This window comes from Crotalus tigris, unplaced genomic scaffold (genome assembly GCF_016545835.1).
Source record: "Crotalus tigris isolate CLP2741 ecotype Arizona unplaced genomic scaffold, ASM1654583v1 scf7180000018432.44079421565:4894166, whole genome shotgun sequence".
Lineage (NCBI taxonomy): Eukaryota > Metazoa > Chordata > Lepidosauria > Squamata > Viperidae > Crotalus > Crotalus tigris.
The window spans coordinates 3,623,895-3,651,092 of NW_024096999.1; the positions used below are offsets into that span (position 1 = coordinate 3,623,895).

Consider the following 27,198-nt stretch of genomic DNA (forward strand, 5'->3'; position numbering starts at 1 on the left):
GCCTGTAGAGAGACAGAGAGGCAGCACCGCTCCTTGGGTTGCGATAGTTTCATTTGTTGTTGTTGTTAATTGCGAAGTCGTGTCCGACCCATCGCGACCCCATGGACAACGTTCCTCCAGGTCTTCCCGTCCTCTGCCATCTTCTTGAGTCCATTTAAGCTCACTCCTGCTGCTTCAGTGACTCCATCCAGCCACCTCCTTCTCTGTCGTCCCCTTCTTCTCTTGCTCTCCATCTTTCCCAGCATTAGGCTCTTCTCCAGGGAGTCCTTCCTTCTCATCAGGTGGCCAAAGTATTTGATAGTTTCATACAAACCTCCATTTCCTACACACACAAACACACACACACACACACACACACACACCCGCCATGCATCAGCGCCCCCACCAAACAATAGAACTCTAACCACAGAGCCGCAAAGCCACAGCACGGAAAAAGAAGCCCCCACAACCGAGAGAGGCGCCATTTTCCCACGCCAAAGAGACGACCACCGCCCACCGCCCACCGCCTTGCCCTCACCCAGGGCCAGGCATGGCTGGCTCAGGAATTCTGGGAGTTGAAGTCTACGAGTCACAAAAGAGCCAAGGTGCGTGCGGAGGCAGAGGCGACGCACAGAGGAAGGGGGCGTGGCTTGCGGCGGCGACCACCACCGCGGCCGCCGGCCCCGCCCTCCTTGTATGTCGCCTCGGCGCTTCATGGTGACGTCACGGTTGCATAGCAATGAGGCCCAGGCGCTTCCGGGGTGAGGGCGACGACGACGACAGCGACGGCGCAGGGGAGTTTCCCGGGCAGTGGCGGCTCTTGTCAGGCCCGAAGCGATGGGAAGCGGCCGCGGCGGCCGCCCCGGCCGGTTTTCTTCCTCCTCCTCTTCCTCCTGCTTGCCTCCCTGCCGCCGCCGCTTGAGTCGCTTGGGCCGCGGGGCGCCTCGCTAATGGCCGCCTTCCGCGCCTCAGCCGCCCCGTCGGAGGAGCAGGGTCGCCTCAGCGGCGGCGCCGCCCGGCCCCGGCCCCAGACGGTGCTGGACGAGTTCACGGCGCCGGCGGAGAAGAGCGTCTTCCTGGAGCGGAGCCGCGGCTGCATCGAGCGGCTCTTCGGGGTGCACTTGGCCTTCCTGGAGGCGGCGAAAAGCGGCGGCTGGGCTCCTCCGGGCACCGGCGGGCGCAGGATCTGGCTCAGCCTGCTGGGCGAACGGGAGGAAGTGTGCAGCGCCAAGGTAGGCCGGAGGGGGGGGGACTCCTTGGGGATGAGCCCCTGGAAGGAGGGCGACGCCTGGGGGGAATCTCGGTCATCCAGGCAGGGTTGTCCCCGTATAGTGCAGGCAGTCCTCGACTTGCAACCGTTCGCTTAGTGACCGCTGTAAGTTAACAGATCATTTCCCACACTTATGACCATCGCAGCATCCCCACCATTGCATGAACAAAAGTGGGATGCCTGGCAGCTGGTTCGTATTTACGACCGTCGCAGCGTGGGTCCGGGGGTCACGTGATCTCCTCCTGACAAGCAGTCGATGGGGGAAGCCCCGTTTCGCTTAACAACCCTGTTCCCAACCGAACAGCTGCCTTGCTTCACTTGACAAATGTGGCGGGAAAGGTCGTAAACTGGGGCGAGACTCGCTGAGCAAATGTCTCGCTTAGCGACAGAAAAGCTGAGCTCAGCTGTGGTCGTAAGTCAAGGACCACCTGTGGGTTCTCTTGGTTCTGAGTCAAAGACTTTAACTGTTGTGGATCCTTGATATTTAAGGTGCCAGGCATTGAACTTTGCACATTTTTCCTTTTTCTTTTTTTCTCCTGTACTGTACAGTGACGGTAGAACTTGGATATTAGTTAGAATACAGCTGGAAGGGACCTTGGAGGTCTTCTAGTCCAGCCCCCTGCTCAAGCAGGAGAACCTATACCATGTCAGACAAGGGACTGTCTAGCCTCTGGCTAAAAACCTCCGGTGATGGAGTGCCCATGATTCCTGAAGGCAAGCAGTTCCTTTTGACTGTGTATTTTACACCTGGGAGACAGAAGGGAGAAGGAGGCATAAACAATGTAGAGATAACGGGTGAGCCAGCTGGCAGCTTATCTCCTCAATGCCAGCTTTGTCCAGATGAAAAGAGTCTTGCTTCTCATCCAAGAAGCTTCTTCGGGTCAGACTGAATGATGGGAAACAGAAGGATTATTTGCACTCTGAAACGTTTTCAAGGAAAAAAGAACGAAGAAAGTCCCAGTTGCCTTTTGTAAAGGACCTTTGGGATGAAGGGAGCGATGATGATTTGAGGGGTTGCCTTTCCTTGGTCCCATCTCCCCATCCCAGCAGGTCCCCGCCTGCCAAGGGGCTGTGTTTGACAGGACTCTGAAGGAGACCCTTTTCCCCCCTGGCTCCACTTGAAAGATCATTTCTCTCCCCCAACCTGTTGACCTTCCAGAAGGCCTCAACACTGTTAGGTTTTGAATGATAGAAGAGGATATGCGTAGATCAAGGTTGAACCGTGGGGTCCTTGGTGCTCTAGTTGGGAGACCAACAATCAAACAGTAAACCAGACCCCGATCAAGGAACTGTCAACTCAGACAAATAGGCTAAAGGTAAACAACAGCCTAATTAAGCAGCCACAACTCCTACTAACGCTGACCAGGCAAGCTATTTGTATAGAAAAAGAGAGCAAACTCCACTCCCTTGTAGCACTGAAGATGTTACCTAGCTGGGTCATGAAATGTTTGCAAGAAAAGAAGCAAACTCAGAGAGCACTGAGGACCCCACACTTAGTTTTGCCACTAGGCCTGCAAATCCCACAGGAATGTAGAGCCCGTTGAATGGCTGCTTGGTACACAAGGGTTGATGTTAGTAGGTGCTCCCCTGCCTGACAGATTTCAGACTGTCTTTAGTTGGTTCCAATGATTGGATTATGTGGATTGTTTAGCTTTTAGTTGTAAGTCTGTTTGTCACTCAAGAGTTACCCGCAAATGAGGTGGGTTATATAAATTTGGTAAATAAATAAATGTTGGCTGGGTCTGCAATGGCACTTCTTTTAGGAGAATATTTTCGTGTTAACCTTTCCCACCCTCCTCACTCCATCTGACTTGCATGTGTCTGTGTATCTATGCATGTAAATTCATTTAGATATCAAGATGTATTTTAATATTTATTTAGGAATAGGTATTAATGCTTTTATGTATGTGTATGGTTCTAGAAAGCTTTGGAAACCTGTCTTTGGTTTCTGAAGTTGACATTTATTATTTGCCTAAGTCCTCTGTTTCGTTTTGTTGGTTTTATTGTTTATTAGATCATTTTAGTCTGGGCTGTTTAACTGATTTAATTTTTTTCCCCTGGTTTTGTACATCATCCAGAATCCATCAGAATTAGATAGGCCAAAATCTTAAAATATAATAATACACATGCACAAACATGTATAAAAAAGAGCACCCTGTCTAATGAGGGGGGGACACCCACAGTTGGGCAATACCAGCCAAAACTTTATCAATTTTCCCTTCTTGAGCAAAGAGTAGATCCAAGTGATGTGCATGAAGGGGTAGAAAGGACAGGTCTGACCCAAATGACTGCTAATCTTGAGGGCTGTAATTTACCTCCGAGATTATGGGCAGGAAGTGATAAGATCTCACATTTGTGTACATCAGCAGATTTCACATGTATGCCTCTCTGCAGGTGTGCCCGTGACAGATATCTGCATCAACATGAGGGAGGAAATCTCTCATCTGAAAGACTCTAGGCTTCTGGTGGGTCAATAATCAAGTGATTGTGAGGTGGAGGTCCTTTTACTGAGATGAAACAATCAGTTCAGCTCCTTTGGATTCCAAGATGTGGGATCAACACCATTTGGCTTTCATCGTTGGCTGGAAGAACAGCCGTCTTTGAGAAGCTGTATTCTTCCTGCCTTCCAGGAAAAATCTCCCTCTAACCATTCACCAGCCTGACCTTTCTATTGGACACAGAGACAAAAAACTGGGACAACATAGAACTTGTTTATTATAACAGAAAATCCCTGAACAAAGAAGTAGAACACCTTGTTGTGGTGTTCCTAGCAAACTGAGAGGTAGGGCTCTTTCAGAAAAAACTTATTGCCATGATTTATTATAGGGCTAATCAAGAATGTCCTGTGTTTTGTCTGCTTTTTGCCATTGCAAAAATAGTTCTGAGCAGGCAGGAAGAATAAGTCCATTTAGCTTAGTGGTGTCTGTGCAGACCGGTAGTAGTTCCCTGGGTTCTGAATCAAAGACTTAAATGTTATGGATCCTTGATATTTAGGATGCCAGGCATTGAACTTTGGACAACTTCCATTTCCCCCCCCCCTCCTGCGTTGTACAGTGTCTGTAGAACTTGGATATTAGCCGGCTGTGTATTTTTCACCTTTTGTATGAGGTAGAGATTGTGAGAGTTTGTGGGGCAGCTGGGAAACAGATGGAAGAGAGGGGAGGCATAGACAATTGAGAGATAATGGGTGAGCCAGTTGGCAGCTTATCTCCTCAATGCCAGCTTTGTCCAGATGAAAAGAAATCTGGGAAGACGTTTTTCAAATCATTCAAAGAGACTTCTCTTTGTTCGCTGGAAATGCTCACTTTAATTTGCCCACCGTAAATGACACTGGGTAAACTTTCTTATTTACCCCAGATTAGCATTAAGGATATTTTACTAAAATTTCTGTACAGTAGTTTCCCCTTGATCTTTCTTAGCTGTTGGAGGTTTAACAGAGTGTTCAAGGCTGTCTCTCATGCATGACCACTTCTTCTTCCTCGTGTTCTGGTTAAGTCTTAAATAATATTATTTGTAATTTAAAATTCCACTGTGGTTTGAAATAAATGGCTGTTTCAGTGAAAAGAATACAGCCCTTCTCTAATGACTATTTCATATTAATATAATAAAGAGCATGCCAGGTCTTTTATTTCGGACTTGTGTTAGGTGTTTTCATTTTTGAAATGCCTGTATTAATACAACTGTTTGAGTATAGATTATGGAGTGAGTAGGAGATTACTTTAAAAAAAGTGCAGAGAAAAAAGACTTGAGCTGTTACCTCAGTGGTTCTCAACCTGTGGGTCGGGACCCCATTTGGGGTCGAATAACCATTTCACGGGGGTCGCCAAACCACGCTGTCCGCCATTTTTTTCCCTTTTCCCTAGCTGTCCTACTCCCTCTTATTGGTGGCCACACCCACTTGGGGGTCACCACAACATGGGGAACTGTATTATGGGGTCACGGCATTAGAAAGGTTGAGAACCACTGTGTTAACTGGTAAACAAAGACATGAAGTGGCTTGTAGGAAAGTATGCATCTCTAAGTATAAAAGATGAAAAGAAAGTTACAGACATGGAAATATTGCTTTGCTGTGCCTCTTTCTGAGGCTAAGTGATAAATCGTAATGGCCATATGATTGATTTCCAGGGGTAGGATCAGAATCCTACCAGTTATGTACAGAACTTACAGAAGTCCTTTATGTACTTTGAAATCCTTAGCCAGGAGAAAGGAAGAACCCTTAGCACGTGCTTTATACTCATGATTTGACAATTAGTGGGCGTCTAATTTGCCTGTGAAGCACAAAGTGCTGCAGAAGTTTCATTCATCCAGAAACTGGAACTTGCACCCTGACGGCTCAGACTTTGCTCGGTCACACACCGTCCCTCTTAAAAGTCAGAATGAGGACATCCATTTTGGTCCCGTTGCTAATATTATCGCCCGAGAGTTTGAATTGATAATGATTATTATATGATTTGGAGAAATCCCTCTCAGGCTGGCAGTAGGGGAGAGGGCTTTCGTAACTAGATTTCTGCCCCATTTTGTAACCTGCCAGGAAATCAGAAATATATAAATAAAGAGGTGATCTGTTGGACAGCTCCTCTTTTGCTTTTCCCGACTCATGAATCAACAGCCGTTCGAGCAAGGGATTTGTTCAGATCAGAGTAGTACAATATTGCATTTTATAAATAGAATTTTAAAGAAAGGGGCTTTCTCCTAGTTGTCGTTAATCTAACATTTGTAGCCAGAATTATTCCAGATTCTCCTTTAGGTCTCCTGGCCATTTGTGGCTTCTCCCCTGAAAGTCGGTATTGACTTGGAACTAAAAATAAACTAGGAATTTGTACACAATGTTTTAACTTCACTGTGTTGTAATCATTTAGCCAGGTCCTCCTATATTTCGAATTAGTTAAAATGTCTGGATATATCATCTTGAAGTATAGTCTCATGAAGTATAGTCTTATGGTTGACAATAAGAAACATATCTTTTTTTGGTCAAACTGGATGTTCCCCAATTTCCCCCTTTCCTGCTGAATAGACCTTTGAAAATAGGAATAAGCGTGCAAATTAGAAACCTCAGACTTTTGATATTAATTGGTTGCCCAATTGCATAAGCAATTGAACTTACACAATTTTAACTAGGAACTCTTTCATATTTCCAGGGTAAAACCGGAATGTTGCAATACTTATTGCTTCAATTGTAAATATAAAAGATAATATCTTTGAAAACTGTAGCCATGATAGAGATGTGAGAACTGTAGCCAGTAGAATCTTTTTCATAATTGTAAGGCCACTATAACTACTTCTGCTGCTGGTACACTGAAGAGATTTTCCTTTACTTCCATATTCTTTACTACTAAAATCTGGGATGTATTAAAATGGGATAGGGTGGGCGGGTCATAGGCAGAAACTACTAATAGCGGAACCAGATTTTTCTCTGATGTGAAAACTCAAGTCATTCTTTGCTGTTTCAGAGGAAACGATTTACTTACAGAAGTAAAAAATAAGACATGCATAGAGAATTCTTGGTATTTTGGCTTGGGTTAGGATTGGGCAATGCATCCTAAGCAGAAGGGAAGCAAACCCAAAGAGGCACCTTATTTAGAGTTGCAGCGGTGGGTATTTTGGACTGTGAAGAGATTTTCCCACGATGTGTAGTTTAATAGAAAGAAGGACTAGGGGTGACATGATAGCCATGTTACAGTGTTTGAGAGGCTGCCACATAGAAGAGGGAGTCAAGCTATTCTCCAAAGCACCTGAAGAAGCAATGGATGGAAACTAACCAAAGAGAGAAGCAATCTAGAACTAAGAAGAAATTTCCTGACAGTGAGAAAAATTAAGCAGTAGAGCAGCTTGCCTCCAGTGGTTCTGGGTACTCCATCGCTGGAGGTTTCAAGAAGAGACTGGGCAACTGTTTGTCTGAAATGGTATAGGGTCTTCTGCCTGAGTAGGGCGTTGGACTAAAAGATCTTCAAGTCCCTTCCAACTCTTATTATTCTGTTCTGTATCATTGTATTATTTTTTAAGCCAACAAATCACGGGCTCTTTTAAATTTCATTTAAGCTTAATAAATCCAGTAATGCCTTGAATTTGCCTATCTGATCTGATCATCAAAGGACATTCTTTTAAAATTCCGTTTCACCCCATTTCTTGAGGTCAGTGGGTATAGACTGTGACAGGCTTTCTCTGTGGCAGTCCCACTTTGTGGAATTTCCTATTGGAGGTTCACGCTCTCTGTACCTTGTTAATGTTCTGTAAACAAGCCAGGGTTGTACAATATTGTTCCAACAAGCCTTTGGGTCCCTTGTGGTCCTTGGAGTTTTTCATCCTCTAAATTTATTGTTTGGGGTTTTTTTCATGTGAATCTTTATATTTTATTTTGTTGTACGCTGCCTAGAGTCTTCTAGGATTAGGCTGGATTAGATGCATTGTAAATAAATTAACAGATAAATGTCAAGACCTCAATATTTAAAGGACGTTGTCAAAGCAAGAACATCCGATGTTAGCAGAGTTTCATCTGTCGGAACCATGACAGAAGTGTTCTATACTAGAAAATTTACATTCCTTTACGCTTCAGAACAATAAAGAAGTTACTGAAATATATTTACTACCTGTACAGGCTTTCCATTATGAATCATCACCTTCTCATGATGATTCCAGGTGAAGCCAGATTCCTTCCATTCCTAGTTAGGAAAATGTGAAACCAGCAGGAACTAATGTACTATTGTAAATATCAATCTATTTTAACACTTGGAAGAAGAGTTGTTGGCTACACAAAAGAAGTTTCCATGTTTGAAGTAATCTTTCCTGTATGTTTCCCAACATGTTGGGACAAAAACTATAATCCCTAGCTAGCAGAAACCATGCTGGCTGGGAATAATGCAAGTTACAGTAGGTAAGGGTGTTGTAGATAATTCTGTTGGGAAATTGCATCCAGGTGATTGCTGTATTCCTGAATGGAAATGCCTTGGTTAAGTCATTCATTTCTCATGAAATTCACCATTCCGGGGGATGTAAAAATAGAAAGGTTATCTTGAAATGAAACTAATGAGCCAGTGAGCCCAGCTCATTGGTGACTGAAATCTTGAATTATTTTGTCCCATGAATGCAGAATTGTTAAGAGAGGTTCCATAAACGATACAATAAATGTGATTAACATGGATTTTTAAACTAATACGGGTCTCTGAAGATTGCGGTCATCTATTTTTCTGGGAAATATTTCCTTACAGACATCTTTGGTTTAGCAAACACATCCTTGAGAAAAGAGTCAATTTGCAGCAGGGAAGCTATAGATAATCCGTGTATGTTATCACAATGAGCACAGGCCTCCACTGATAGCCCTTCTAGAAAATGAAGAGACTAATTATTTTCTCTGGCATTCTGCTGAATGAGATGCACACTCTTCACTTAAAGCACCTTGTATTGTTTGGCTTCATATATTTGCAACTACTATAAAAAGATCTCTTCGGGGCACAATTCAATTATCATACTACATTTCTTTCTATTTTTCTCAGCACTTGAGTATAAATGTTAGGTAATTAAATCTGGAAAGCTCTTTTATGTTGTTAGAATTCAGCGCAAGGTGAGCACAGAGCAACACACACAAGAAAAGGGGGCAAATTATACTTCAAGGTGCAATAAAACTCTTTCATACAAAATCTGATTGACTCATTGTGCAGGAGTGATTCTCCTTAGATTTCTCATAGAGGTTCACACTTGGCAACATCCTAATTTAAGGATTCCCCGCCCATTTTGTAAAAATGAAGGCTGATAGTCTTATTAAGGTTGTTTTCACCTGTACTATTTGCTTGCAATCTGCTCTCCGCTCCTGCAGGAGAAAGAGCAATAAAAACAACAACAAGTAATCTGGTTGAAAGAGCTTAAGAGTTGTAGCTTTAATAAGGCACAAATTTCAGGAGCTGAACTGTCATCAAATTGCCTTAATTTGTGCTTTTTTTTCTCTCTCTTTTTGTAGGAATATATTAAAGGAATCTGTGAGCCCGAATTGGAAGAGAGGGAATATTATCCGAAAGACATGCACTGTATTTTTGTAGGAGCACAAAACCTCTTCCTGAACTGCCTTATTCAGGGCACATCTGCTGACGTTACTATAGCGGAGATCGGGACACTCAGTATTAAAGGCTGTACCGAGCCTGTTGTCATGGCCAGGAGCCACATTCAGCAGTTTGTGAATCTCTTCGAAAACAACCTGAACGAGCCGACGGTCACGGAGTCGGAAGTGAAGAAGCAGTTCAAGCATCTGGTTGAAGCTCACGCAGATAAATACATGATGGACCTCTTGATCCTGCCAAGCTCACTCAAGAAAGAGCTGCTGAGTCTCGCACAGCACGAAGGCGGCAAAACAGAAGGCCGAGCTGCAGATTCTGGCACGTCCGATGGGACGTTAAGACACCCAACTCAGATTCAGAAACTATCTGTAGTAAGCAGCGAGGGCAGAACAGCGCAGGAGGAAGCGAGGAACAATGCAGGTACGCCGGTCTCTGAATTAGCCAAGCAAATGGATACAGTTTTCCCCGATACGCCAGAAGGACATTTTTTACCTATAAATGGTCTAACCTCTCTGGAGACGTCCGCCTCGAAAGAAAGGCAGTCGTGTAAAAGACGGTCCTCGGATGATGAAGAGAGGCGTCCAAAAAAACAGTTTTCTTTTGAAAGCAACCAGGAATGCAAGCAGACGTCTTGCAAAAGACAGGATGACATAGTGGTGATAGACTTGGTCTCGGATGCAAACGAGTCACTTAATACTAAAAACGGTGATGAAATCAGCGAGGAGATGGAGTACAAGATACTGGTAAATTTTTTCAAAAGCATGGGCTACTCTGAGGAAGTTGTAGAAACGGTGATTGCTGAACACGGACAGTCGGCTGAGCCCTTACTCCTTCTCGAACAAATTGAGAAAAAGAGCAAGACGGGGGTGGAAGAGGAAGGCACGTCTAGAGCTACGTCCCAGAATATTGAAGCACAGGCAGAGAAAAATAAAGACGGTCCCGGCAACAGGGTCCACCCAGATCTAGGCCGCCCGTCGGAGTGGCCCCAAAATGCAAACGTCGTCCCTTTTTCTCAAGCACCCTGCAAAACGGAAGACAAAATCCGTGGCTCAGACACTGAAAATCGAACGGCTCTTTCGGGTAGCAAAAAATCGTCGAATAAAGAGCTCAGCAAAGTACGACTGGGTTGTTCAGAACAGGGTAGCAAGGCGAGTGAGGTGGAAAGCGATGGTTTCGTGAACGCCTCTAGTAACGCACAGGTGGCAGCCAGTAAGAAACCCAAAGATCCGATCTTGGTAGCCAGGGGTGGCTGGGAGAGCACACAGCCACCAGTTCAGAAAGAAAACTTGGTCCTTCGAGGGTGTTTCAACCAATCACCAGCGACACAGGACCCACCGAAAAATTGCCATCCTGGGCAGCTTGGAGCCCAGCAATTCCCTCCCCCAAAACCAAAGCCCTTTGCAGACCCCACCCCTCCTCTGCAGCCAGGAAGTTCTTATCCAGAAAAGAAGATGGGGGGACTGTACTGTCACCCTGCAGATCCTTCGGTCACTGGGGTTCAGAGGTTTCTAGAGGCTTTGAAAACGCCGTACAAGCTGGAACTGAAAAACGAGCCAGGGAGAGCCCACTTAAAATACGTCGTAATAGATGGCAGCAATGTTGCAATTTCGTGAGTATGGGTGATCCTTAGATTTCTAGAAGCATGCAGAGTGAAGAAGGGCAGGGCAGGGCAGGGAAAGGAAAGGAGCACCATAAATGAATTAAAAATATAATGGAAAGGACCTTTTATGCCAGGGGTGCCAAACTCAATTTCATTGAGGGCCGCATCAGCATTGCGGTTGCCCTCGGGGGGCCAGGTGGGTGTGGCCAGGGTGGGTGCGACCTACTGGGTGGGCGTGGATGGAGTGGGTGTGGCCTACTGGGTGGGCATGGCCAGCTCTACATCATTCCCGTCAAGGGCAGGAGTGGGACAGATCTGAGGGTCTCTGGCAGAAAAGGGGTGGGACTGGGGCAAGTGCCAAGAAGAAATGGTGCATTTCTTCATTCCTCACAAAGGGTGACACCTCCCCAGCATGCACCCAGGGGACGGGGCCGACACAGCAGGGGCTGGTTCCTCACTGATTCTGGACAGCCTTGTGGAACTAAGACTGAATGCATTTCAGTATAGATGGCCACCACAAAATTGTACATTGGCTCCCAGCAGGCCTGGGCCAGGGCCAAGGCAGAGGGGGCTGTTCCCTCACTGTTTCCAGGATGGCTTCGTGGGCCACATGAAACCACTTCGCGGGCCGCATCCGGCCCCCGGGCCTTGTCTTTGACATGTCTGTTTTATGCACTCATGTGCCATAGTTGGAATTTCCCATGAGGTTTGTGGGTCTGTTAGCATCCACATCACCTTAAGAACACGCCATAATCTCTACAGCTGCAAGTGGCCCGTGTTTTGTTGCTTACATTTACATTGTCTGCTATTTCCTTCCCCTACTTGCCTCTTGGATGGTCCCCATGATTCATGTTTAAATTAGCATTGGAAAACAGCTTGCAGTGTGATAACTATTGTTCCAGGTTTGGATCCCATCCACTGACAGTTGAAATAAACAGAAGTTACACACAGGAGCGTGTTTGCACTGTTAGGTAACCTTGTTCGTTTTAGCTGTATATGCAGAAGGAAACATGATTTGAGGATTTGAGGATTTTTCCCGCCCCCTTTATGTAGAAGAATTAATGCCAGAGCTTTAAATGAAATTGCAGTTCTAAAAATAAAACTCGAAAATTGTGAGACCCAGAGATAAGTAAGACGAGACAGCCTGTGGCCTCTCAGGTTATCAATTTTTTTTCAAAGTACATTAAAGGCCTGTCCTGACTGGCCTCCTTGCTTGACACAAAGCTCGTAAAATACTTACAGTAGCAGTTATGATTCATGTTAAATTCGAGGTGGATTCCCCCAGATTGAGACTGGGGAGAGAAACCGTACGAATATGGAAGCTGTGTCATACTATGCAACACATTTAATTGTGTTCTTGTTAGAGGAAGTACACTCTTTAAAGGGTTTTTTTGGTCTTTTGCAACAGTAGCAAGAAAGGTCAGTTTGATTCATATCGTTTGATACATAAATCAGTGGAAATACATTGTGGCGTTTTTTGCCCCCAAGTTTGCAATTTTCATGTCATTGTTTTGTATACTGTATATGCTACACATAAGTGTGTTTACACAGGTGCACAAATGCATACAGTAGCTATTGAAATTCCCAATTTAAGTTTATTCTCACCCTGATATGGCACTTAAGCAGAGCATCCATTTTTTTTACCATCTCTGATCTCACTATTTTAAGCACAAGGAAGTACGTGCATTATCAAAACTTTAAATGATTGCAAGTGAAATTCGCAATAAATTCATTCTGAAGCCGGCACTCCTCTAGCATCAGGGACAAATGCATCATTTGTTTCATCCTCTGTACTGCCCAGGAAGTCTTGGACTTACCATCAATCATTTAATGACTACTTGAAGTTCAAAAAAAGCTACTTACAATCCATCCTCAAAGTTAGGACTGCCACATCTTCCCTGTGGTCAGGTGATCTCATTTCAGATATTTGGCAGCCAGCTCATACTTACAGCCCGTTGAAGCATCCTGCAATCACGTGATTGCACTTTGCAAAGTCCATTGGATAAGCTAGATTTGGATTTATGACCACGTGATCACCCCAGAGCATTCTAGTGTAATGTCTTGGACCAAGTTTCCACCTTCAGTCTAAACTGCCTCACTGGGCTATGGCTTAGCAATTTTAAGACGTGTGGACTTCAACTCCCAGAATTCCCCAGCCAGCATAGCTGGCTGGAGAAATCTGGGAGTTCAAGTCCACACATTTTAAAGGTGCTGAGATTGAGAATTACTGTTATAGATTAAAAAAAAAAAAAAAAAGAGGGCACTATGATCTTTATTACGGTCACTGGCCAGCAAAACAAATCATGTGGTTATAAGTCCGAATCTAGCTTCTCCGTCTGTAGTTGAACACACATTTTTTTTATTATTTGTTTTATTAAATTTTATGCCCCCCATCTTTCCTGTGCTATCCTGATTCTCACCATAATCCCTACACCACACTGGCTTGGCATCCATCTGAAATTTGAACCTAGAACCCATTTTAGATCACTTACATCTTGGTTGTTTCTTAGCTTGGCCTCAGGCAAGCTTCTTCCTGTTTTTTTTTTTTTAATTCTGGAGAACAGTGGAATAAAAGAGGTGGGGAGAATGCATGGCTAGATAGTGACTAACAAAAATTTTGAAGGAAGTCTTCTGTACAAGGAAGGAAATCTAAAGCATGTAGTCATGGTTCTGATTTATCTTGGTCTTTCCAGTTTCTAAGCCTGCACTCCCTGTTTTGTTGCAAGGGGACAAACTTACAGGAAGGAAATATCTATAGCGATAACCTTCAAGGTTCAAATTATATTGTTAATTGTAAATTTTCGCCTCAAACCTGTGCGTTCGATGGGGACAAGGGAGCGCGGCGGTACATTTTCTTTATTTATTAAATTTACCTGCTACCTCTCTCACTGTTACAAGCAACTCTGAGTGGTACATTCTGACAGTAACACGCTAATGCCATGCCTGACATAATTGTGTGAGATATTCTGGCACAGATATGTTTAGTTACAGTATTTGAATAAGCGGAATAATTTTGGCATAATCACAGCTTCTGTACAGCTGCTGCTGTCAGGGATATACTGTAATTTCCGGTGTATAAGACGACTTTCTAAACCATGCAAATCTTCTCCAAAGTCGGGGGTCGTATTGTACGCCCAGTCTTATACGCCGGAAAATACGGTAGCTATTATTCTTTCACTAACATTGGTTTTCCAAGCACAATCTCTGATCAAAGCGGAATCATTTCTTCTGCCTTTTTAAAACTGTATTTATTCCTTAGTGAGAGCAGCGTGGTGGCCTAAAGGTTGAGCTATCCCCTTACAATCAGAAGGCTGTGAGTTCGATCCTAGGTAATGGCAGATATTTCTCTCTCTGGGCGTAATGAGTAATTGTCTGCTGTGAACTCCACGAAGGCATCAGGAAGGGCATCCGGACAATAAAATCAGTTGTCCCAACCCCACCCCAAAGCAAGGGATTACAGGGTCATTAAAAGGGAAAAAAACTATTCCTTAGTGCAGGGGTCTTCAGACTTGGCCCTTTTATGATTTGTGGACTTCACCTCCCAGAATTCCTCAGCCAGGCACGCTGGCTGAGGAATTCTGGGAGCTGAAGTCCACAAGTCATAAAAGGGCCAAGTCTGAAGACCCCTGCCTTATTGACTCAATTCTGACTGGGCAGAATGAGGGAAATGGATAGGCTTTGGTTTGATTTTGGTTTAGCATGCCTCTTATAACATTTGCCCCTGGTGGAAGAATTCGATAGCCGATTATGACAAATAGAAGATTACGACGATTGAGAAATAATTCTCTCTCTCTCTCTCTTTTCCGATAGCCACGGCCTGCAAAAATTCTTTTCCTGCCGAGGAATCGCAATTGCTGTTGATTACTTTTGGAAGCGTGGCCACCGAAAGATTACAGTTTTTGTCCCACAGTGGCGGACGCGGAAAGATTCTAATAGCACAGGTAAGGAACAAAAAGAACTGTATCCTGGACCTGTGGATTTAAGACAGACTTCTCCAATGTCATACCTTCTGCTTATTGGAATGTCAACTTTCATTTTTCCAATAAGTCCCCAAGCTTAGCTAATAAGATGGTTAGATGAACTTAAAGTAAGTCATTGGGATTATTTGGTACCTTCCTACCAAAATAAAAAAAATATATCCATTTTATTCTCTTCTTTTCTTTCCCCTCTTTTTTTTCCCCCATAGAGCAGCATTTCTTAACCCAGCTACAAGATGTTGGCATTTTGGCACTTACCCCAGCAAGAGTTGTATGTGGGGCTAGAATTGCCTCACACGATGACAGGTAAAGAGAGTTATTTCCAGTTCTGACTCTTGGTGGTGTGAAAGAGAAGCTACTCAACTGACGTCCTCTAGGAAGGGGGGGGGGGGGTCACTAGAAAAGTTATATATTTTTAACATGTGTTGCTTTGTCAGATGATGACTATAGAATAAATGAATTTACTATATTGGATTTTCTTTTTTTTAAAATAGTTTTTTCCCACTAAAATTTTCATAGATCTCTTTTCAGCTATAATTAGTTCCCAAAGTGATCACAAAGTAAACCTCCATCACCCCCCTTGTTTATTTTTTTAAAAAACTTTAAAATTATCCTGGAAGTGGTGATAAATCACTAGTTTCATGATAGGATATGACCAACGTTTGCCCAGAAACTTCATGTTAATCAGGCCATCAGTTTTTATGGAGTGCATTATTATTATTATTATTATGTTATCGATTAGCTGGGAATCTCTATAAATCTCCATTATTAATATTGGTATCAACACTGTTTGTCATTGTTCCAAAGATAGAAGTATGTAATCACACAAACGAAAAAGGAAAGGTAAAACAATAGAGAAAAAATAATGAAGAGACTTCTACAAATTTAATAAATGAATTAAATTTTATGATAACTTTAAATTCTTTGTTATTTAAACAATGTAAAAAAAAGTGTGCGATTATAAAATCTAAATTTTCATTCTTGACTACTATATCCCTTTCTGCTTTTTAACGTAGCTCTTTATTCTACTCCTTTAAATGCTTCAATATTTTTTTTTAACAAAAATTTATTCAGCGCCTGGGCACTGATTTTCCCAAATGTGTTGTAGATTTTTGCTGCACCTTGCTGAAAAAACTGGAGGTGTTATCGTCACCAATGATAACTTCAGAGAATTTGTAGACGAATCCCCAACGTGGAGGGAGATTATTCAGAGGAGGTACTTGCCTTTTTGATCGCCTTGCTGGTGTGTGTGTATGTGTGTGTGTGTGAATAAATAGTGACCTCTCTCTATAATATTTTTGTAGCTGCTTTCTTAGCCACCATATGTAATATGGCTCAGCGGTCAAAGATGCTGAGCTTGTCAGCTTGCGGCCTGGGTTCAAGGCCCGAGTGCTGCATGACGGTGTGAGCTCCCGTTATTTGCCTCAGCTTCCGTCCACTAGCAATTCAAAAGCATCCAAGTGCAAGTAAATAAATAGATACCACTTTGGTGGGAAGGTAACAGCGTTCTGTGTGCCTCAGCATATACAGTAGTGGCCAAAATTGTGGAAACCTTTTGGGAAAAGTGTTTTTTTGATGGCCAATAACACCACTTTTGGGGGGGGAGCAGTACCATAAAATGATGTATCAATGGAAAGATAATTTAATCAAGAATGTAATGCAACAAAGTTTGTTCAATTATCTGTACTGTATTCTATAAAACGTTATGGTCAAATAACCAGAAAAAGGAAGCACAACTTGCCAATGAGCATGAGTGTTTAGAGAGCCAATCAGGTGCCATCTTGTTTTGGCAATGAGCCAATCAGATCACAGAAGGATTCAGTTATTGATGTTATGTTTTGAAGCTGAGAGGAGGACATGTGTCAGTGGGTTATGTGATCGCTATCAAGTCGGTTGGGGGTTTTTTGTGCGTGTTCTTTCATTTAGTGAGCTTGCAAAACACAATAAAATTAAGGTAACGGTGCAAAGAGTTGACTGGTTGCCCAGAAAGCGATGCAAAATGGTATTATTCAGTGAACAAGGCTACAGTTATAAAGAAATTAGAAGAAAAATGAGTGGAAACTTAACCAAAGGTGGCATTTTCTACTGTACACTTTTCCCAAAAAGGTTTCCACCGTTTTGGCCACTGCTGTAGTCGTGCCAGCCACATAACCATGGAAGTGTTTTTGGTCAACCCTGGCTCCCTCGGCTAAGAAACAGAGATGAGCGCCATCCCCTAAAGCTGGACACAGCTGGAAAAGGGGGAACCTTTGCTTTTATCTTCTGTTATTACAATCCTCCCTCTCTTCTGCTGCTGCCAGGCTTCTGCAGTACACTTTTGCCGGAGACATTTTCATGGTGCCTGATGACCCCCTGGGACGAAATGGACCTGGATTGGACCGTTTTCTTCAGGAGGAAGCTAGTTTCAGGTAAGAAGTTTTTAGGGGCTTCCCAAACTCTTTTCTCTTCTCTTGCCAAAAGAGGAAACAGAAATTAAAAAAAAAAAAAAAAGAGTCCTGCAGAGAACTGAAAAGATCACGAGATGTAGAAAAGACGTGACCGGCTTAGCACAAGCAGGAGTGGCTCTGCTCTCAGATTTGTTTTATCTTTTGTTGCCATAACTGAATGTACAAGGGGTGGGTATATTTGCATCACACACACACACACGTACACCGTTAAGATAAGCCAAGTAACAATAGCAGTAGCAGTCTCTTGCATTTAGAAATGTGGTAGACTCCTTGTGAATGTGACATCACTCCTGGTCTCGTAGAGCACGCAACAGATGGATCTGGGATGCAGTTATGTCAAAGTTTAAGACGGACGCCGTAAAATAAATTGTGCCGAGTCACAAGGATATGATAAAACTTTTTAAAGTTTTCTTGGCTGCTTATCTCAAATGATATAGGGTCTCCCTGCTTGATTGGACTAGAAGGACCTCCAAGATCCCTTCTAACTATTATTCTGTTATTCTGATAAAGTACCAATTGGATCTAAAGGTTCATTAAGGCTACAGTAAGAACAATACTTTAGAGCAGTGGTTCTCAACCTGTGGGTCGGGACCCCATTTGGGGTCGAACGACTATTTCACGGGGGTCGCCAAACAACGCAGTCCGCCATTTTTTCCCCCTTTTCCTTAGCTGTACTACTCCCTTTTATTCTATTGGCTTTTGAAAGCCAATAGAATAGACTCTCTTGAATAGAGTCTAATTCTATTGGCTTTCAAAAGCCAATAGGAATTGTCCAGGTTGTCTCTGCCCTGCTGAGCCCGCCAAAAGCCCCAGTCTGCAAACGGTGCTGCACCAGTTGAGTAGTCCTCGATTTATGACCGGTTGGGGGTCGCGGCATTAAAAAGGTTGAGAACCACTGCTTTAGAGTCAAGTAGGTGCAGTGCTAAAGTTCTCAGTCTAGAAACCCGGAGACTGTGAGGTCTCGTCCTTCCTGAGGCTCAAAGACAGGAAGCTTGGCCCAAGCTTTCTTCTTGACAAGAAAGCTTGAGAAAACTGCAAGGACCTGTCCAGGCAGTTGCCAGGAGTCAACACTGACTCAAAGACACCAAATGAGTAAGATTATCAAACATTGGCTATCTTTGTGATGACTGATGGTAGGCCATCTTCCTTGGGCAAGGTGGCTTGTTTGTTCACCAATCAAAGACCCTCATACTGAATGCTGTTCCATTCTTCTCCAGAGCTATGCCAACCCAGCACAGCCTTGCAAGCGGAAGTCATCTTCCTTTGGGAATACCGCCCTTCCTGATGCAGTCGGAAGGGAGCGGACAGTTGCTCCCAAACCCTGTTTTGGGTCTCCTCCCAAACTTGCCTCCGTTTCCTACAACGTCCCTCCCCCCACCTCCGAGATCCGCCAGCGAAACCACCCGTTTAAAAGAAGCCTTGAAAAAAATATTCCCAACTCCAGAGCAGAGGGAGAAGATCGAGGAGATCCTGGCGCAGCACCCCCACATGAGGGACATGAATGCGTTGTCTGCGTTGGTACTTGATTTAAGCTGATGAACTAAAACCTCCCCCCCCCCCCAAAAAAAACTTTTCAGTTTTGCAGTTTGGATTGTTAATGTAAAGGGATGCATCTGAGTTGAAGTCAGGCCATCTGTGAATAGTCAAAAACTTAAATCCTTTTGTATAAAAAAAAAAATGCCAATGTTGAGAGGATTTGAGACGTCCTCTTTGTTCACTTAAGTTAACGTTTTGTTCCTTTTCTTTTTTTACAAATTTGTATGGCGTACTTTTGAAAGGAAAGTATTTATTAAGGCGTTGGCTTTAAATCGTTTGCAAGTTTGTTTTTTGAGAAGTGACCTGAAAGCAGTTCTGAATTCTGCTGAAAGTAAATGCACACTTCTGGACTAAATGACATGATAAATGGATTTAATTTCTTACACTGGATTCTCCTTGCTGAGTTTGCTCCTTATTAAACTGCACATTTAAGGGAACCTAGATGAATGCAAGCAACTTGAGGTGGGCTCAGAAATGAAGTGGGGGGGGGGGGCATAGTGATGGAATGGGACAACTTGCCAGGGCCAACTGGCCAAGGGGTAATCCAACCATTGTATTTAATTATTTAAAATTATTAAAAAAATGGTTTTTAATTTGGGTCATTCACATTTCATTTTGCCCTTCTTTTTGCATCCTTTATTTAATGATTCTCTTCCATCCTTTCTTATATTATTATTATGTAACTTTTGTCCTGCGGCAAGTTGTCCCGTGGCGAGTTAACCATGGCAAATTGTCTTGTGCCAAGTTGGCCGTGGTGAGTTGGCCTAAATCCGCGTGGTGAAACCTCTGAAGAATTGGTGCAGGAGAACTGCAGCATCCTGTCTCCTGTAATCTTTTGGGAAGACAGATTGCCACTGGAGAGAACTTTATAGAGCATGTTAGCAAATTGCTAGCTTCAAATGGCAGATTTACCACAGGGAAACCTTCAATCTGACTCTGTACGCTAACTTTGATGATGCCCTGTACTCTTCCTTGTTTTTAAAAACAAAAAAGCAGGCATTTCATTCCCAGGTTTTTTTTTATAGGGTAATATAAACTTGGTGTTCTGTGACACACCTCAAACAAACATAGCATTTGTAGACAATTTGTGCCTTTTGAAAGCCCTGTAAGATCGTCCTTGTCTGGATCTCATTTGATGGTAATATATCACTTAACGTTATATGGTATCTAGAGTTCTGAAATCAAACCTATTTTTTACGCAACTTAGGGCTGGGTATCAGTGGACTTAAGAAAGAGAGAGAAAAAAGTATAAGGTGCAGAGTTGCACATGATGCAAAATTTTACAACGGGCTCTTCTTGAAGGAGACCTATGACTGTTAACAAGAGTCTCCTTGTAAATGTAGTCATCTTTTGTATGATGGGAACCTACATCTCCATAGCACGTCAGAGATGGTAGTTTGTATGCAAAATTTTCAAATTCATATTGGATGCCTGCAGTTAAACCTGGGAACATCGATGTCTGAAAATCTGGAGAACTAAGAGCAAATAAGGACTGGACATTTTTTTTTCTTTCTTTGCCTGTTTCTGCTAGTCCAAGCGCATGCTGTAGGAGAAACTGCACATTCAGTGCAAGACTCTTAACGTGTGTTCCAGTTCCCCAGGAATTCCTATCTGCTTAAAAAATGATAAGAGATGTCCACTGTTCTATTTATATACTGCAGATGTATCTATCAGCTGTTTTGTTTACTCATCCTTCACTAAACAAAATATTTTTGCAAAGCTCACATCACACAGATTGCACAGTAAAGAAAATGTCTATATGAGATTTTTGGACTATGCAACAGCTATTGACTCGGTTAATTAACAGCTAATGGTGGGAATACAGGAGCCAATCTTTAATGGTCCATGAAATAAAAAGTCATTAAGGGGTGAATTGCCAGCACAGCCTATTCACAGCAGGGTTGGGCTGACTTTGTTATTTACGAAAACTACCATGGTCCATTGATGTTTTACATTTACAAAGCAGTACTTTGTCTTAAGTCATCCTGAGCTCATGCTTTTGCATAAGAAGCCATGAGTTTTGCAATGTAATCTAGTATTTTTATTTTTTTTGCAACAGTCCTTGTGAGTTTTCATTAATCCATTGGAAGATCACCTATGGATTAGTGTCGTTTTGTGCTTCTTTCTGGGCTAGAGTCTAAAGCAGTTGGTAAAATGCTTATAAAACGGAAAAACACAAAGCTTTTAACTAGAGTCCAAGGCAGATTCTTAACATTCAAGCGAGCGGTGTTCCCTAATAAAGACGCAGGTAGTCCTCGACTTAAGAAGGGTTCATTTAGTGACTGCTTGAAGTTACAATATCACTGAAAAAAGCAACATGATCATCACTTAATGACCATTGCAGCATCCCCCGTGGCCACGTGATCAAAATTCAGACGCTTGGCAACTGACTCACATTTATGACAGTTGCAGTGTCCCAGTGGGGCACGTGATCCCCTTTTGTGATCTTCTGACAGGCAAAGTCAATGGGAAAGCCGGATTCGCTTAACGCCCATGTGACTAGATTGTCAACTGCAGTGAGAAAGGTCGTAAAATGGGGCCAGACTCACTTAACCAATGTCTTGCTTAGCAAGTTGTAAGTTGAGGATTGCCTGTAGTCCTCAATTTAGGACCGGTCCCTTCGCGACCCTTTGAAGTCGTGACCAAAAAGAGGCTGATGATGCAGATTCAGAGTTCTAACTTCTGGACTTTCCCCCCCCCGAGTCACATGACCACATTTTGGGCCCCCAGAAAACTGGCCTGCCTTTACCACTCTTTGCAGCTCTCTGTGGTTCTAGGACCAGGGTTTTGACAGTAACTGGCTTTTACTTCTGCCTTCCCATTTTTAATGGCACTATTTGTGTTTCCACCTGATGACCTGAACCTCTTGGGTAAAATTCCAAGAAACGGATCACATATAGGATGTGAATAAGGATTTGATTTTTGACTTTGGGCCCCCATTGAAAGGAACACAAGACGAAACTCAAAAGGCTGAAGTTGCATTTGCTAGGGGTTTTTTTTTTTTTTTTTGCTTTGAAAAGGCTTTAAGCAAGGGATGATCCAACCTTGGCAACTTTTAAGACCTGTGGACTTCAACTCCCAGAATTCCCCAGCCATCCTGCTATAGGCAAGATATGCTAGAAGACGTGCTACGGAGGTAATCCTTTTAACGATTGCCCAGTATGTTTTTAAAATGTCCTACGAAAGATAAAACAAATGTGCAACATGTTTTCCTAGCTGGGGACAAGAGAACATTGGGTTTTTTCAGAACAGAGATGGCCAGATCAAGCCATCTTTGATTAGATTAAGCTGTGGAGTTCAGTACAAAAGTTTTCTGTTTGATCTGTACACATACGCACCCTAAAATGGGGGGGAGGCAGGGGTGTTTGACTTCTCTTGCTAATAGTCAAAGCAAAGTTCAACCAATCAAGACGAAGCGCTCTTATGAAAACCATTTCAGCTGAGTGAGCCACAGACAAAATTACAAGGAAGCGTACTCAAGATTTGTCTACAACCATCCAGGAGAAATGGAGAGACTCGGGATGACCTTTTGCCAATTGAACTTGGTCCAGTCAGCAGATGAGTAAAGTCCTGTTGGGAACCTCTCCCTTTTAATAATGACACAAAGACTAGGTATTTTGCTAATTGGCTAATTGACTCCCATCTGCTGGAAGTTTGGCCTGCCTCTTTTTCCCAGAAGGAAGATCTGCATTCTCTGATGAATCTTATCCAAGGTAGAGGACAAAGCATCTTAGCCAATTATTTGATTAAATTACTTATCTAAACTGGCTTTTCCCCCCACTCCTCTGAGCTAATGGGCTCACAAGGCAAATTGCTGGAAATCACGATTAGGAAAAAGTCTTTGGGGTCTTGGATTGATCTGAAGGTTAAGATGGTGGCCCTACAATTGACATGCTTTGATTGCAGCTTGATCTTTGCTCTCTGGACTGTCAAACCATCCACTTGAAACAGGCATGGCAAGTTTCCCAGATCCCAGGTTCAATTTTCAGCAAATATTGTTGTTCTTGGATATGATGGAGAGTGTTATGACGAAATGATCTCTGGGTGGTGTGAATGCACATCCAGTGTCAAGACTGCTAACGTCAGATGTTCTTGCTTGCCATATATGAAGAAGCAAATCTGTCGTATTTAGCCTGTATAGCACTTCTAGAGTTAAAGCAGATAATGCTAGCCTAGTGGATGGGAAAATATGCTAGTTAACCATAACAATGTCTGAGCACAGTGTTGCCAAGGTCAGCTATAAACGGGAGGGACACTTCACATTAATTCAGTGTTTCTCAACCTTGACAATTTTAAGGCATGTGGACAATGCTGGCTGTGGAATTCTGGGAGTTGAAGTCCACATGCCTTAAAATTGTCAAGGTTGAGAAACACTGCATTAATTGGAGAATGTGATTGATGACTGTAAAATGAAGGAGTGAGTTATGCTTTGTTACACGGGTGTTTGGGGGAGGGAGGATTCAGTTTTTGGCTTAACTTTGAATGTGCCGAAGCTGTGCATGACATCCAGATTATTTTGCAGATTTAATCTTGGAATAAATTTTAATCGTAGAGCAAAACATCATGTCCTCAAAAACAAAACAAAACAAAAAAACACCAACAACCAGGAGAAATAACAATAATAATTAGATTTAAGATAAGTAATGGCTGTGTGAAGATCTTGGATCTCACCTTAAATCAGAGGTGTCCACAACCTTGGCAACTTTAAGACCTGTGGGCTTCAACTTCCAGAATTCTCCAGCCAGCATGACTGGCTGAAGAATTTGGGGAGTTGAAGTGCATAAGCCTTAAAATTTGCCTGGATTGGAAACCCCTGGGTTAAATAAAACCGTAGATCAGGTTAGATGACAACACAGCAGGGTGAGCCTCTCGGCCACTAAACTTTCTTTTGGAAACTCCAGCGGCCGAGATTAGAAGGGGAAAAAGCATATATTAAAAGCATTGCCACCAGATGGAGGTAAAACCTTGAAAATGTCGTTATCTGTTAAAGGGAAGTCGAAAGCTGGCCTGAACTCTGGAGCAGCAACTGGCAAACAAAGGGCCTCATATAGTTCAACTTTACTGCAAATTTGGCAGCAGTGTAACTGATTGTATGGTGTTTGAAAAAAATAAGGAATAGAAGGAGGAACCAACTTGTTCCCATGTCCATCACTGAAACCTCAAGACATCCTGCAAACAAACACACATTCTACCAAGAGAATTCAAGCATCTTGGCATTGAAAATCAGCGGTGGGATTTAGAGCAGGGGTCTCCAAACTTGGGCAACTTTAAGACTGTGGACTTCAACTCCCTGGCTGGGGAATTCTGGGAGTTGAAGTCCATAGTCTTCAAATTGCCAATTTTGGAGAGCCCTGATGTTAGAGGTAGGAGGTGGCAATGCTGGCTGTGGAATCCTGCAGAGTTGAAGTCCACATGCCTTAAAATTGTCAAGGTTGAGAAACACTGCTCTTATCTTCTATTTATCATCTATCTCTCTATCTCTATCCTTTCTTCCCCTCTCTCCCTCCATCCTCCCTTCCTTCCTCTTCTATATTTACTGTATATCTCTATCTTCTATCTATCTTCTGTCTGTTTATCCTATCTACCATCTGTCTCCAAAATAATTTTGGTGCCATTCCAACATCCCCTTATCTCCTTTCTTGTATGCATAAACCAAACCAGGGCAGAAAGTGGCTCTTGCATGAAAATTATTGAACAGCAAGTCTATGAACTGTTGCATCCCCCTCTATCTAATGCCTTCCCCTCCTTTATTAGAAGAGTGGTCCAATCCAAACCCAAGTGGAGACAAAAAAGCCCCCCCCCCCGTGTTTTGAAGTTGCCCATCCAGGCTGCTGGAGGACAGCAGATGGAGCCAGCATTCAGGACCATTTGCTGACAGGCTTTCTGGCCTTGTCGAGATGTGTAATTAATCTTTCCGACCAGTCTGTACAATTGGAAGGGTTCAATATTACCCAACCACAAGCATTTGGCGTGTGTAAAATAATAGAAGGCACTTGAAAGCTTTGTTTACTCTAAAAGGACCAAAGAGAGCTGCCAGCAGACTTTGTCAGGGAGCCAACCAATATTTTGTGGCTGTACTGGTGTGTGTGTGTGTGTGTTGGGGAGGGTCGAGAGTGTCCTTGGCTCATACTTGCCTTGTTGCACCATCAGCAGGATGAAACCCAGGCCTTCCCCCCGGAGAGTTTCTTACATAATGTGGCACGAAGCCTTTGCTGGGTTACAAGAAGCCACCCAAAATGAAATATTTCATACCGAGAAGACAGCAACAACAACAACAACTGCTGCTAGATTGTATTGCATGAAAATAAACACACACACAGTACGCATAGATCTTCACACAAGCTGTGTTCTGGGCTTGTTTATCCAATTAACACAATTGTGTGGGCAGCAGGGAGAGTTCACATACTACACTGAACGCCAAGCTAACCAGCATTTGGGAAGCCAGCTGGATGGGTGGGGCCCAAAGACGGGCAAAGAGGCAAGATGGGGACACAATATCTCCTTCTTCTCAACCGATGGTACCGACCTTCAACCCGCCCTTGCAATCCCCCCAACCAGCACTTCACCTCCCAATGACCTCACCTGACGTGACCTCCCCATCACATCTGATTAGGACCCTCGCCTGGCATGACCTACTAACCACACAAAGCCCTTATAAACAGAGGAACTTCGACACCGACATCCCTAAATTCCGCTGAAGATGTTACTTAGCCTGGCAATGAAACGTTCGGAAACCAACGCACAGGTTCTGAGAACGAATCTCCACCCTCACCCTCCACCTGAGCTACACATATTCGCCACTATCGCACACGTTTTAGATTCAGAGTTCGGGCTAAAAGTAATAACGTCTCCTTCCAGCTTTATCTAACTTGAAGGGCTTATCCAGGTGGTTTTGGGGGGAGCAATACAGAAATTGTTGGTGGTTGTCTTCTAGGACGTTTCTTCAAACTTCTCAGCCCAGCCTACAGCTCTGAGATTGTTCTGGCCGTCCCCATCCAAGAACTAAGCAACCTGTTCTTGGTTAGCTACTAAGGCCGGACAAGATTAAGTAGGCACTCTCACCTGCCAGTTTCCATGTAGCATAGCAGAAAAGATGGGAAGTGTTGTAAGTTTATAGCAGTTTACTTCAGTGGTTCTCAACCTTTTTAATGCCGCGACCCCCAGCCGGTCGTAAGTCGAGGACTACTCAACCGGTTGTAAGTCGAGGACTACTCAACTGGTGCAGCACCGTTTGCAGAATGGGACTTTTGGCGGGCTCAGCAGGGCAGAGACAGCCTGGACAATTCCTATTGGCTTTTGAAAGCCAATAGAATTAGACTCTATTCAAGAGAGTCTATTCTATTGGCTTTCAAAAGCCAGTAGAATAAAAGGGAGTAGCACAGCTATGGAAAAGGGGGGGGGGGAAATGGCGGACTGCGTTGTTTGGCGACCCCCGTGAAATGGTCGTTCGACCCCAAATGGGGTCCTGACCCACAGGTTGAGAACTGCTGATCTAGGATGTTTCTTCAAACTTCTCAGCCCAGCGTACAGCTCTGAGATTGTTCTGGCCGTCCCCATCCAAGAACTAAGCAACCTGTTCTTGGTTAGCTACTAAGGCCAGACAAGATTAAGTAGGCACTCTCACCTGCCAGTTTCCATGTAGCATAGCAGAAAAGATGGGAAGTGTTGTAAGTTTATAGCAGTTTAGTTGAAAGTGGACTACAGAGGACAACATGGGAGCCAAGGGATACGCTTCCTGGCAATGGGATACCCTCCTGTAAGCGGGAAGAAAGAGAGTGGTGCCCCACCCTTTTTTCCGCACCCACAAATGAGACAGGGCTTCACTCAACCAACATCTCTTTTTTGGGGGGGGCTCTACCCCATTCCATTTGTGCTTGCTTCTTGCGGTAGGGTAAAAGGGCTTGCTTGGTTAGCGAGTTCTCTGTTAAGAGAATAGAGAAAGAAGCGGAGAAGACGGCTTTTTAAAAGAATTGATGGTACGGATTTACAAACCTTCTTTTTTTGCTAAGAAGGCTATTTTCACCCAGAAGGTGGAATGCATAGCCTTCGTCGTCACCTGCATCAGAGAATTCTGATTTCCATTTAGATAGACAGAAATGGTCCTCAGGCACTTCCCCTAACAGCCCCATTTCAAATTGTCCCAATATTTATATCCTGCCTTTTCTCTGAAAGCTCACAGGTGAGGGCCACACAAGACAGCATTCCTCTTTTTAATCTCACAACAGCAACGTATGAAATAAGCTGGGAAGAGAGAGGGGGGAGGGAAGGAGAGGGAGAGGGAGAGAGAGGAGGGAGAGATAAAGAGAGAGGGGGAGGAGGAGAGAGGGAGAGAAAGGGAGAGGGA

At 43.6% G+C, this 27,198-nt stretch overlaps 1 protein-coding gene across 1 annotated transcript; it reads left to right on the forward strand.

The window, feature by feature from the left end:
* The first annotated feature begins 697 nt into the window (after nt 1–697).
* Nucleotides 698–19,456, forward strand: N4BP1 (NEDD4 binding protein 1). The gene is made up of 7 exons (XM_039352435.1): nt 698–1,211; nt 9,201–10,903; nt 14,705–14,835; nt 15,081–15,177; nt 15,980–16,087; nt 17,172–17,279; nt 18,536–19,456. The coding sequence occupies exons 1-7, from the start codon at nt 930–932 to the stop codon at nt 18,852–18,854; spliced, it is 2,748 nt and encodes a 915-aa protein (XP_039208369.1). The 5' UTR covers nt 698–929; the 3' UTR covers nt 18,855–19,456.
* The last annotated feature ends 7,742 nt before the right edge of the window (nt 19,457–27,198 follow it).

Excerpts from the sequence above, each read along its gene's own strand:
- N4BP1 (XM_039352435.1), top strand. The coding sequence starts at position 930 with ATGGCCGCCTTCCGCGCCTCAGCCGCCCCGTCGGAGGAGCAGGGTCGC. Across the intron at positions 14,836-15,080 it reads GAAAGATTCTAATAGCACAG|AGCAGCATTTCTTAACCCAG; the intron begins GTAAGGAACAAA and ends TTTCCCCCATAG. Across the intron at positions 16,088-17,171 it reads AGGGAGATTATTCAGAGGAG|GCTTCTGCAGTACACTTTTG; the intron begins GTACTTGCCTTT and ends TGCTGCTGCCAG.